The sequence below is a fragment of the Trichoderma aggressivum genome (assembly GCF_033847375.1).
Source record: "Trichoderma aggressivum f. europaeum strain CBS 100526 chromosome Unknown scaffold_064, whole genome shotgun sequence".
Lineage (NCBI taxonomy): Eukaryota > Fungi > Ascomycota > Sordariomycetes > Hypocreales > Hypocreaceae > Trichoderma > Trichoderma aggressivum.
The window spans coordinates 99,337-112,081 of NW_026946430.1; the positions used below are offsets into that span (position 1 = coordinate 99,337).

Consider the following 12,745-nt stretch of genomic DNA (forward strand, 5'->3'; position numbering starts at 1 on the left):
ATCTCGTAGACTTTTTCACACAGGATTTAAACACAGAGGCTCGGTGAATTTTATTATTTACCAAACCAATTGCATTCGTCTATCAAGCTAACGTAACCTAATCATGTGGTCCTAGATCCCAGTAATCACCGATTCTCAACTGAATTTCGTGTCCTGGGAACGTCTTGATGGCTGATTCTGTAGCGCCACACCCTGAGCTAACCTCCCTTTGCTCTTCTGCAGCTCTAATCATTCTACTGCCCTCCCGGGTCGAAGTAGTGTGCCACCTGATGCCCTAAATTAGACTCATACCCGACCAACTTCGGGCTAATGGATGCAGATGTAGGGGGAAGCTCTTTTTTTATATTTATTTTTTTCCTTTCAAATACAGGGGATCCAGGGTGTTGTTTCTTTATTGCCCATGGCCGCCATCCTTTAGTCGTAGAGATCGTCGTCGTTACCGGCATCACCGAAGGCGTTGCCAGCGTCGCCACCGGCAGCACCGTCGGCTCCGTCAGGGAACTTGAAGTAGGCACCAGGGCCAGCGTTCTTCATCTGCTGGGCAAAGGCCTCATATCTGCGAATCTCGACATCACTGACGGATCGGCGAGCCATCTGCATGGCCTCCTCGAAGTGGGCCTTGGTCAGCTCAGGAACAGGGTCCTCAGCTTCCTCATCAACATCCATATTGTCGCCGGCGGCTTCGCGAGCCTTTGTACGCTCAATGTCGGCTGTGATGGCCTCCTTGATGGCAATCTTGACGGCGCGCTGGGTGATGAAGCCCAGATCGGCACCAGAGAAGCCGTGAGACTTGGCAGCAATGTAGCCGAGGTCAACGTCGGCAGCGACGGGAGTCTTGCGCAGCTGGGCCTTGAGGATACCAAGACGGCCAGGCTCATCAGGAAGAGGCACGTAGATGAGCGAGTCCAGACGACCAGGACGGCAGAGAGCAGGGTCGAGCTGCTCGGGTCTGTTGGTAGCACCAATGACGAAAACGTTCTTCTTGGAGGTCATGCCGTCCATTTCTATCGAGTCGGTTAGCATAAAGATTCAATGATTATTTTCTCTAGGGCGGCGGAATACTTACCAGTCAGAAGCTGGTTGACAACTCGGTCAGAGGCACCACCAGCATCGCCCACAGAGCCACCACGAGCCTTGGCGATAGAATCCAACTCGTCGAGGAAGACGACGCAAGGAGCAGCCGCTCGAGCCTTGTCGAAGATGTCTCTGATGTTGCTCTCAGATTCACCGAACCACATGCTGAGCAGCTCAGGTCCCTTGACGGATATGAAGTTGGCAGCGCACTCGTTGGCGACAGCCTTGGCCAACATTGTCTTACCGGTACCGGGGGGTCCGTAGAAGAGGACACCTCGGGATGGGGACAGACCAAACTTGAGGAACTTTTCGGGGTGGTCGACGGGGTACTGGACGCTCTCTCGGAGGTCTTGCTTGACTTCCTCCAGACCACCGATATCCTCCCAGCGGACGTTGGGAACTTCCACGACTGCGACCTCACGGAGAGCAGAGGGGTTGGACACGCCCAGAGCGAATCGGAAGTTCTCCATGGTAACACCAAGGGAGTCCAAGACTTCGGCATCAATGGTATCCTCGTCAAGGTCAATTAGATCCATCTTCTCACGAATCTGCTGCATGGCAGCCTCGGAGCAGAGGGCGGCAACATCAGAACCGACGTAACCGTGGGTCTCGGCAGCAATCTGCTCCAGGTCGACGTCATCGGCCAACTTCATGTTCTTGGTGTGGATCTGGAGAATCTCCAGACGGCCAGTTGGGTCGGGGATACCAATGTCCACCTCACGGTCAAAACGACCGAATCGTCGCAGAGCCGGGTCAATGGAGTTGGGTCGGTTGGTGGCGGCCATGACGACGACGTTGGAACGAGCCTTCATGCCGTCCATGAGGGTAAGGAGCTGAGACACAACACGGCGCTCAACTTCACCGTTGGTCTTGTCTCGCTTGGGGGCGATGGAATCGATTTCATCAATGAAGATGATGGCGGGTGAGTTCTTCTCAGCCTCCTCAAAGGCCTTTCGCAGATTGGACTCGGATTCACCAGCCATTTTGGACATGATCTCAGGACCATTGATGAGGAAGAAGAAAGCGCCGGTTTCGTTGGCAACGGCGCGAGCCATGAGAGTCTTACCGGTACCGGGAGGACCGTAGAGCAAGACACCTCGAGGCGGCTTGATACCAATGGACTTGAAGAGCTGAGGATGGCGGAGAGGAAGCTCAACCATTTCTCGGATCTGGGCCATCTGCTTGCGGCATCCACCGATGTCGTCATAGCCGACCTCGTTCAGGTTGTTCTCCTCCTCGTCTCGCTGGATAGGCTCGCCCTCACAGTGAATGACGGTATCCTGAGCCACGATACCATATTCCGGAGGATCCACCTCGACAACCTTGAACTCGACTTGCCTCATACCACCACGGACGATGAACAGGTCGCCCTGCTTTACCGGTCGGTAGGCTTCGCGGAAGTATGGGGCAAGGAAAACGTCGAAAAGGGAGCCAGTGAGGCCCTCGACAGTGTCGGCAATGGGGAGCACAGCAATTCGCTTGGCCTGATCGTAACGGTCAGATGTGCTATTTCAATCAGGTGGTGATATCGAGGGCACTCACATATTTGATATCGGGGCAAGGAGAAATGGTAATCATATCGCCGTGCTTCACTCGGAGGTTGTGACGGACGACTCGGTTGATTCTAGCACTTCCCTCGTCAAGCTCCTCATCGGCAAGAACGATGAGCACTGTCTCCTTTCTCTTCTTGCCTCGTACGAGGACGGTGTCGCCGCGGAAGAGCTGGAGGGTGTCCATGGTAGCCTCGGACAGGGCAATGATGCTGTTGTCATCATTGACGGCATCGGTAACCCTGGATCCGCGTCAGTATGTGATTTCGTGTTGCTCGTCCGAGTTGAGCACCTACATCAGCTGGTTGGGCTTCTTCTTCTTCTTGAGAATGGCAGTGGCGGTGTCATCTTCCTGAGATAAAGTTAGTTTCCCCGCCCTGGATATCTTAGCAAAGCAAGGTGGGCTGAACAAACATGCTTGATCTCCGCGCCGGAGGGGTCGCTGCGAGGTGGTTAGCTGGTCATGTCTTCTCGATAGCTACGTCAAATCATCTCCAGAGGCTATACATACGTCAGGTTGACCTTCTTCTTGTGCTCTTCAGGCTGAGAAGCCATGGTGTCGGATGACGGCTGTGTTCACGACGATGTGGGGTGAGAACAGGACCAAGGCCGGGGCTCGAGGAAACGAAGAAGAAAAGAATACGCAGATGCTGCCTCCTCAAAGGTGGTCTGAGAAAGGAGGAGGAGGAGGAGAGTTGATTCTTGAACTTGTGATCGGGGAGAGAATGGTATGAAGGAGAGAAGGTTAAGCGGCGAAAGCTAGAGGTGTCCGGAGAGTTCCCATAGATCTGGCACACAAGGCCTAAACGTAGGTAGCCACGGGCACCCACACGCCCCCCGGAGCAGAGGGGCACGGGCCAATGACAGCGCGCGCTGCCCTGAGCGGAGCGGAATATCGTTGATGCGGGGGGGCATTTAAGCAGCGCTACCGGCGTGGTTACTGGCGAGGCTGCGCTGTGGCCGCCTAACAGTGGAATCTTCTGCCGACTTCCACTGAAAGAGCGCCAGGCAACTGGGGACGCGCAACAGGCTAGGTCGCTAATCAGCGCGCCCACGCAGCAACTCCCTGCCCAGGCCACAGCGTACGATGACGAGCTGCAGCCTGGGCAGAGCTGATTGATCGAATAAGCAGCTGGTTGCACGTTATTGCCACAGCACTGGAGGCATCTACCAGCTTCTATTTGCCCCCTGATAACTCTCCAGTGCTGCGATAACCCAACTTGAACGTATTAATTTGATATTGAGACCGGTGTCAATTAATTTTATTGCATCGCTGCGAAGAGTACAAGACTACTACTAAGGATAACCTTGATGTCCGCTGGCGTTGACATGGGTCCTGGCATTTTGATGAAGTCATCCTTAGGTACATATTGACTCCATACATCTCGTTGCTGAGCAGATGCGGGGGCCATCGTAACGTCTCACAAGATTTGCATTCTACGGTACTGTTGTGAAGCGCCCTCGAGTCAATCTTCCTCAATGTTCGGGAGTAGTAGATTTAGGTATTGACATTGAGTGCCCAACAAATTTGCTGTCCATAGCTTCCGGGATTCTCCTCGTGGCGCGCATTGGCTTCGTTTCCCGCCGCCACCGAACCTTGCCTGCAGTAAGCACGATCCATAGGTATACATCTCTTATCTACAGTATGAATCCAGCCTCCTTCCAGCATCTCATCGGCGTATCTGATTACATGCATTGAGCAATGACCGGGCTTTCAAACTTCGGTTACCCTCACTCTATTCCGTTAGCTACCTAGGCTCTCAACTTCAATTCGTCGCTTGTTCTCTATCCCATGTCGCCTACCCTGCAACATTTTGTAAACCCGTGGGGCAACCTATCCGAAGTATTGAATCCGAGAAGCGCCTATGAGTCTTTGGGTTCATAGCAAAAACATGGCCTAGAAAGTAGAGAGTATAGGTATCATCTGAGCCGCTTTAAACATCTCATTCATTCTCAAATGCGTTATTGAGGTAGTTGACAAACGACTCCCTCAACGAGTCGGCAGCCATGTTGGTCACCTTCTCCAACCCAATCCCCCCTCTATTCAACCCCATAAAGGCTCTTCGATGCCTCTGCAGCTCCGGCAAGCCAATCTTTCTCGCCGGCAGCTCCACGACAAGCTCCTTCTTGCCACCGGTGCTAAGGGAGATTTTGACCTCGCCGCCGCCATCATCGCCCTGTTGGTCCATAATTCGTTTTACAATATCCTGCGTCTCGCGATCCAGCACGTACAAGTAATCGCCACCCGCGTCGCGCCCTCGCTGCTCCGTAGCCTGGTTCGGCCTGATGATTTTGCGGCTGTCTCCCGCAACGGCCTCCCAAAGAGAGTCAAACGTCTTCCTGACCTGCTCGTCATCGTCCTCCCATATTATCGTATGTAGAGGACTGTCCCAACGAGTCATGGGATTGGGCTCTTCATGTCGAAAGACGAGGTTCTCCCAGTTTGCAGGCTCATACGGCTCTGCAACGTCGCCCGCCGTGTCGGCTCCGTCTTGGTCGGCCGCAGCCTGGCTTCGTTTCAGCCTGTCCTCGTTAACCTGCTGCGCGCGGTCTTTGGAGCATCCAATTTGTAATATGCAGCTCGGCGTTCGGACGGCCTTCGCCTCGCAGTGCAGCTGGTACCGCCAGCCTTTGATGTAATTCAGGCCATCGAGGATGACAATGTCCTTGTCGCTCAGCACTCTCTTCACGGCGCCGTAAATGGCCGCCCTCGCATCCTTTTCGCTGGCGTTGGCCGATCTTGTGTGCACCGGCACCGTGGAGAGGTCGTACACGGATCGCGATATTGAAAGCGAGTCGTCTGATATCAGGTGCAGCCTGTACTTGGTCCCGGGGATACGCTCGGCGAGGTAATCATGCAGTTGCTTCGCCCGTGTCGACTTGCCCGACGTGGGCAGTCCCGTGAGGGTGATGAGCTATAGAGAAAACGCACGGCGACCATGTTAAAATGGGAACCCCTCATTTTGGCTTTTTACAACAATGGGCTTGCGTGCGGAATGACGCAGCGAGTAACGTACGTACCGGCATCTTGTTGCCGAGCTCAAGGACTTCTTTCTTGATGCTGTCGTTACTGGTTTATGTGGGGGAAGAGGAATTTTGTGTGGCAGTACTCAATCCTAGTCGGCCTACCTAGTAGTAGGAATTTTTTTTTTGGTGGTGAGAACAGTAACGTCACTGGTCACAGTAGAGGCGTCCATCCTGCCCATGATCTCTCAACTAATTAAAACACCCACAGCGGGCGTGATAAGAGAAGAAAAAAAAGAGAAAAAAGTCCTTGCTCGGGTACGCCGTCCTGAGCAGGCCAAGCTAGACAATATATCAAACAAACAACTGACGAAACATGACTCCTATTTCTCTCAAACCCATCTCGCAATGTTGCACCGCCACAGGGCCTAATTCCGAAAAGGCCCATGCCATTCGGGCAGGGTGCAAATCCTTCTGCCGCCGGTCGGTAGTTCGGGAGGACGGAGGACAGAGCGCCGAGCAACGGGGCGCTACTAACGTTGCGGCTAGGGGACTTGGGAGAGATCCTGAGAGATGGCGCTGTGCCTCATCGGGCAATCGATTCAATCTGGCCAATAAGGAGTGTGTTCCTGGAAGCGACGAGGCCTCAAGGCTTATCGAGCCTGTTCCAGTGATGGCCATTCGAGCAGCGTTGGAATTGCTCGTTTTCAGCCTAACAGGATGCCGGTAGCCGTAGCGTTCATGGTTATGGAGAAGCTTACAAGTGAACGCGTAACTGGCATTGATGAAAAGTTATATAACTTGGGGGTTGGTTGCTTGTTTGAGAGTCCATCTCAGAACATCATCAACCTCACGACACAACTGAAGAGAAGACTCCATAGACACTTTTCGTCTTGTCTTTGAAAACAATCATAATAATATTAGACATTATATTCTTGTATTCCTTTTCACCTCTCTCACTTCGATTTACATAACCAATTCAACTCAACTCAACTCCACCTCCCCCTTTACATCTTACACAACCAACCATGGGCCGCCCCCTCCAAACATACGATGACATTGCCATCGCCGAACTCGCATTCTATCTCTTCGCCCTAGCGGGAGGCATCTTTCTCTGCCTCAAGCATGGCTTCGCCAAAAACGCCGCCTTCCGAGCCCTCATTATCCTCTCTCTCGCCCGTGTCATCGGCGCCTGTCTTCGCCTTGCCACAATTTCCTCACCAGACAACATCAACCTCTACATTGGCTGGATGACACTCGAAGGCATTGGTTTGGCACCTCTTATCATGCTTGCTCTTGGCCTTCTCTCCCGTGTTTTCGAGTCCATCCAGAGCAAAGGCCGCATCCTCATCCGACCCCAGCACCAGAAATTCGTGGAACTTCTGATGCTCCTCGCCATTATCCTCCTTATTGTGGGCGGCACTCAGTCTGACTTTACCATCGTCGACGGCAAGCCAAAGGTGAAATATTCCACCGTCAGCCACGCTGCCGAGGGCATTCTGGTGGCCATCACGGCTCTCCTGGCCTTTGCCATTGTCCTCGCCATCCTCAACCAAAGCCACGTTGGCGCCGGCGAGCACCGAATCATCTTCACCGTGGCTGTTTGCTTCCCGCTGATCCTTGTGCGCCTCGTATACTCGTGTCTCCTCATCTTCGGTGGCATTACTTCTACTCCCTGGCTCTACCTCGGCATGTCCTCCCTCATGGAGATGATTGTTACTCTCCTATCGGAAATCCTTGGTTTCAACCTGGGCAAGGCCGTGCCGCAACCGGTTCCCCGAAGCGACGAGGAGATGCAAGCTTTTAGCAGTAAGTAGGAGAACGGCTTTGAAGGGGGTCTGCATTGAAGGGGTTTTCGGGATGGATTAACTAAGGGCGAACAAAGGTTACAATAGGATCAGCGCGGAACGGCAATGGGATTATTAGGGAAATACCCCTTTGATATTTGACTCGGTATAACTTGGCATAAAGAGCTTAGATTGTTTCATTCGTTCACAAATAGTATTAGTTTTCTAGAATAAATTTGTTCTGATTTTGACCTATTTGATCTCATCATGGTAGAAATGCATAAAGCCCAATATCCCATGTGGTATATGTGTGTGTATCTAAAACAAAGACGTTTGAAAAGCAGAAGAGCAAATATCCAAGGATCACTCGAATAGCCAAAACCAACAACAGTAGCGCCACGGTATTGCCTTGCGCCCACTCTACATGACCGCGCAGCAGGCCTTTTCCAGCTTCTGCAAGAGGAGTGGAATAAGGCCATCCGCCGTCTCCTCGTCTTGTTCTTGATGTTGTTGGTGATGCTGTGGGGGTCGATGCTGTCCACCATGCTGTTGCTGTCCATGGTGAGGAGGCTGGTATTGGTCTTGATGGCCACCATACCCGCCGTGCTGTGGCGGGATAGCCTCTCCGCCCTGGAGGTTGATGTATATCCTGCCGGTATTCTCCTCTGAGCTATACTGGAGCCCTAGTTCGCGACACAGCTCCTCTACCCTGGGCTTGAGCTTCTGAACATGGTTCGCCGAGTGGTTGCCCTTGCCGACAATAGCGTGCAAGTGCGTCTGGCCCCGGGCCTGATCCGCGCGAATGCGCTGTTCGAGAATGCGTTCCGCCTCTTCGACGAACTGCCCGTGGAGGTCGATGCTGTCGGCGTCGACACGGCCGGGAGCGTTGTTCTCGCGGAAGATGTAGTCGGAAGCCTGCCGGTTGTATTCCTTCATCTTGGCGTCGTGGGCCTTGCCTTGGTTGGACAATTCCTTTGCTCCAGCACCGTCGCCATCTTCGTAAGCGCGTTTAGACTAGGCATGTCAGTCTACAAAATGGTTCGTCGCTCGAGTCGGCGCAACGTACCCGTTCGTAGCAGTCGCCGCGCTTGTCCGCTTCGGCATGGGCAAGAGCGCGTAGATGGTCATACTCGCGCTCTACCTCGTCGTTGTCTTCGTGGTGGAAGGCTGTCGTCTTTGGGTCAGCCAATTGCGCCAGGTCCAGAGGTCATCACGGACAACAAACCGACTTACCACGACCGCCCAATTGCGTCATAGGAATCGCCATCTTGATCTCTGGAGAAGCAGATGCCTCGTTGATGCTCGGTTCAGCGATTTGGGACACGAGCGATGAAGCGTGGACGAAGGGCGCTGCCGACGAGACCAAAACTCGGTGATGTGCAAGTTGGGCGCTTGCGGTCGCGCAGCTTTAGGCCGATTGGAGGCGGTGCCTGGCGCCGGCTGGAATCCGAACCAACCATATCTGAAAGATCGGACACAACGCAGATCCGGCGCCTCCACATGCGGCCACTGATGGCCGTTGTATTTTCGCTCTGATTTTTGAAGTCGACATTCACTTCACCACATTGTTTTGGAACGATACATGATGGAGTTTGGTGCTTTTTCCTGCGTCAAGTCAATGCTATCTCTAGATATGAGCACAGACAAAAACCATGCACCTCTGACGTACCTACCTAGAACAAAGCCTACTAACCCAGGAACTGCTTCAAGGATCTTTATCTCGGGCTATCTAGGTACGGATAATTCGTCATTCTCACTACTTTTTTTTTTCCCACTCTGTAACCATTGAAAATGATAAATACTACTTGTAACTGAATCTATAGTCTTTTTACCTTGAACGCGATAGTAGCGTTGAGATTTTCAATTGTTAGTTGCTTATCCCCATCTGTACGCAGCCCAGCTACTCTGTAGGAAGCACATGACTACCACCATGGTACTCCGATAACTCATTTCTTTCTATACTCTCTGTTTTATGCGATACCTCTGGTGGCTAGTTGACCATGCCATGGAATCTTCTACTCCATGTGGATCACGAGTGCCCGGATAGGGATCTCATCTCCATGGCAAACACCATCTCCCTACCTCCAATTCATAACCCCTACAAAGGGAATTCACACCTTGGAGCCATGTGGCTCAACCCCTACTAGGGATTCAGCTAAGGAGTACCCATCTCATAATTCCACTACCACGAGTCCTCGCCGATGAAATTGGACAATTGCGGTTTTGGCACAGGCAATGAAATTAAGGATATTACTTCCAATTGCGATTTCTTGGGGGAGCCATTATAATCACACGCGGCCACTGCTTCAGCTCGCTAATACAGCTGCATGATATAGACGCTTGTCTCCCCCATGTTTACTCGGAGAACACCGTACTTGCGCAGGGCTGTTCATTTCATCACTATAAATATCTTGAAACTCATGAGTCCGATGAGGTGATGACGGGAAGCCCCATGGGCCGACGATCCACGTGGATATTGTCCGTCATAAGGCGTACAGTTTCGTAGAAAGGGCTGAAGAATCTGACCCAGAATCCCGAGGAAAAAGCAAATATGGTAGAAAGACTAGGCATTTCAAACCATTCGTACCTAGCTTTATCACCATGGAGTTGATGGACTAGTGGTAAGCAGTCCTGTTTGACAATCTGTAACGAGATCTGCACATCTCATGCACACTTGCGCTGACTCCCGTAAAACATCCCTAATCGAAGTCACCTTTTGAAACTGCCTCTACGGAGTACAGTACGACGGGTTCAAAGAGACCACCAGACAAAATAAAGAAGCGATCTTCCCTCCAAGACAAGGATGATGCTTAGCCGCAATACGAACTTCAGGCGACGACTGGGGATAAGACAAGCATCCTGGTATAGACTGTTGGAGATCACGTCTCGGTGTTCCAGGTCAATTTCAACATGGCGCTGCACAAACGGCCGTTGCCATGCTATCGTCTGGTGTCAGGAGCTTGATACCTGATACGCTCTCTTTCGCGGTTTAAAGTTTCCGCTCGGCAGTTGGAGTTGTTTGAGCGTAATCACATGCCGCCCTCGGGATGTTCTCACGTTTCCATGCCGGCTATTCTAATGGTCATACGTCTGGCGTATTATCTACCTTGTGCATGAGCCAAGCCATGTTGCGGAGTTTTGTTTGTGTGTCGACACACGACTCTAAATTGTCCGCACTCCACCATATAGATACGAGTGCCTCTGAATGTAGTGAGAGTCATGCTCATGGGCGAGCGCCTGTGCCAATAATCGCGATCATCACATCGCCATTTCGGCCATGTTGACCGGGAAATAGGCGACGGCCGTTGCAGTACAAACACGTAAAAGAAGCCGCAAACAGAAACCTACATACTCGTACACTAGTCTACGCGAATGCTATCGGATATAAGGTCGATTAACACGCAACGGTTTGGGCAGTAGGTACCTCCAAACGATGCCTGTCAATCGGAATCATCGACATGGGCGGAAAGGCAAATTGTACGGTGTGGCATCAGAAACATCAATGCGTCATTCCCGATCTCTGCTGCTTGTGTGCTATAAGGCGGAGAAATAGTACGAGAACGGCACGGGGCATGCGCACAGACACTGCAATAAAAAACGGCTCCATGGCTTTGCATTTGCCCAGACTTGTCATCTCCTGCAGCGGCCGGCCCCGGTTCAGGGGATTGGTGATACACGTACAAGATCCACGGGCGAGAGAACAGGCTGATCACGACGCGCTACGAGTACACGCCAGGCACCTGTAACTGTATCAACCATGGGCATGGGCATGAGCACACTGCTGCTCCGTGCTTCCAGCAGTCGATATGTAAATCGAACGTTCAAACACTTTCTCTGCGGCAACAGGCAGAGCAAGACGGTTATACAGATACAGTACGGAGGAACCTGGATGCAAGGCTCTGCGGGTGAATGACCTGTCCGGAGGGTACGTGTATAACATTGACTGATGTGGTCAGCGACTTGTGTTGGGATATTGGCGTATGTACCTACGGATAAAGAAGTAGGTATTACAGATCGCTTCCTCACCGAGTACTCACTCGTATGTGATGGGTGCGTGTAATACTCGCAATAGCCGGACAATGTAAGTGATGATCGGATGATAACCCACGACTCCAGGGCTCGCCTGCACTCATGTCCGTAATCGTTGCAGCCAGCGATTCATATGGGACATTTGATATTTGATCAATCCAATCCTCTATCCACCCAAAGTACATGTACCTATTACCACTACTGTCAATACTCATCAACTCTGTGGAGCGAGCCAAATGAGGGTGCTAGCGATTCGGCGCAGATGAGCGCTCAAACGGCTGCCGCGGGACCTGTAACTGCAGTAATCAGTATATAGCGCCTGGCACCAGTCTGTCTATATCATCAAATGGGAGCCAGCATTGCCAGAGTAACGTGAACAGATGCAGATGCTCGACTCGTAGTAGTACGCACTAGGTAATGGTAATACTACCCGCGGTTGCTTGGAAGCCAGAGCGCTGATGTTTGGTTGAATTGCGCTGGATACGAGAAAAGGCATGGGTGGCACTGAAGCACAAGTCTCAGTACAAGTACCTGCGACAGAACTCGTACCATCCAGGTAGATGCGGGTAGCTCAGGTTAACCAGCTGGTAGCCGCCCCATATTCGGTGCTAGGAAATCATACCAGTTGGCCCCAGAATACCCTAGCACCACGGAGCAGCGGGGCACAATGTGTGAGAAAGGTGGTACGTAGCGTCAAACCAGGCAATTGATGTGATTAGGTTCTGTTTCCCCTGGCCATCATCGTGCTGTTTTTGTTTCCTGCGCTTGGCGTGGCCAGGCTGGCCGGGGCCCCTTATTCCATTGATGGATTTGATGGATTTTATTTCCAATGTTTGTTTCCATTGTTTTGTCGTGAAGAAGACAACGAACGAGGCTCCCTCATGCTACACAGTTTCAGCCTACCCAAGGTAGTAGGCACAGAGGATTGATCCTATTTGCCTCCATCTCAAAGACTTGTAGTCCATACAAGCACGAGTACAGTACGAGTAATATCTATCAGCTTTCATGGGCAGCGCACTCCATGCCTTTACCGTACCGGCGCCCGACCGATGAAAAAACGGTGGCGTTTTCTGGGTCTTGCTGGCGCTCGGCTGGACGCAGATGCTCACATGTAATTGATGTAATTTGCGCCTGCAGGCAGATGGGCTAATGCGCCTTGGTCTGATTATGCTCCGTAGTCTTGCTCCGTAGCGGTACTGCTGTAATACCAAACACGATGACTTCCGTCTCGTCTTTCTCAGGAGAGAAATTGATTGACTGTCTCCAGCAAATATTACTGCACCTTGCTGTACCTACAGTCAGACCAATATCTGGGTGCCTTGTTAGGTAGTACTCGTAGTA

At 52.0% G+C, this 12,745-nt stretch overlaps 4 protein-coding genes across 4 annotated transcripts; 1 reads left to right on the forward strand and 3 right to left on the reverse strand.

Moving 5' to 3' along the window:
• Positions 1-414: 414 nt before the first annotated feature.
• Positions 415-3,179, reverse strand: Triagg1_10057 (uncharacterized protein; the record flags this gene model as incomplete). The annotated part of the gene is made up of 6 exons (XM_062894087.1): positions 415-1,004; positions 1,067-2,558; positions 2,617-2,866; positions 2,921-2,976; positions 3,039-3,066; positions 3,136-3,179. 6 exons carry the CDS (start codon positions 3,177-3,179, stop codon positions 415-417), a joined length of 2,460 nt encoding a protein of 819 aa, XP_062750983.1.
• A 1,388-nt stretch (positions 3,180-4,567) lies between these two features.
• Positions 4,568-5,651, reverse strand: Triagg1_10058 (uncharacterized protein; the record flags this gene model as incomplete). The annotated part of the gene is made up of 2 exons (XM_062894088.1): positions 4,568-5,539; positions 5,646-5,651. The coding sequence occupies 2 exons, from the start codon at positions 5,649-5,651 to the stop codon at positions 4,568-4,570; spliced, it is 978 nt and encodes a 325-aa protein (XP_062750984.1).
• Positions 5,652-6,616: 965 nt separating this feature from the next.
• On the forward strand, positions 6,617-7,405 carry Triagg1_10059 (uncharacterized protein; the record flags this gene model as incomplete). The annotated part of the gene is made up of 1 exon (XM_062894089.1): positions 6,617-7,405. One exon carries the CDS (start codon positions 6,617-6,619, stop codon positions 7,403-7,405), a length of 789 nt encoding a protein of 262 aa, XP_062750985.1.
• Positions 7,406-7,795: 390 nt separating this feature from the next.
• Positions 7,796-8,642, reverse strand: Triagg1_10060 (uncharacterized protein; the record flags this gene model as incomplete). Its single annotated transcript, XM_062894090.1, has 3 exons — positions 7,796-8,389; positions 8,442-8,542; positions 8,609-8,642. 3 exons carry the CDS (start codon positions 8,640-8,642, stop codon positions 7,796-7,798), a joined length of 729 nt encoding a protein of 242 aa, XP_062750986.1.
• Between the last annotated feature and the right edge of the window lie 4,103 nt (positions 8,643-12,745).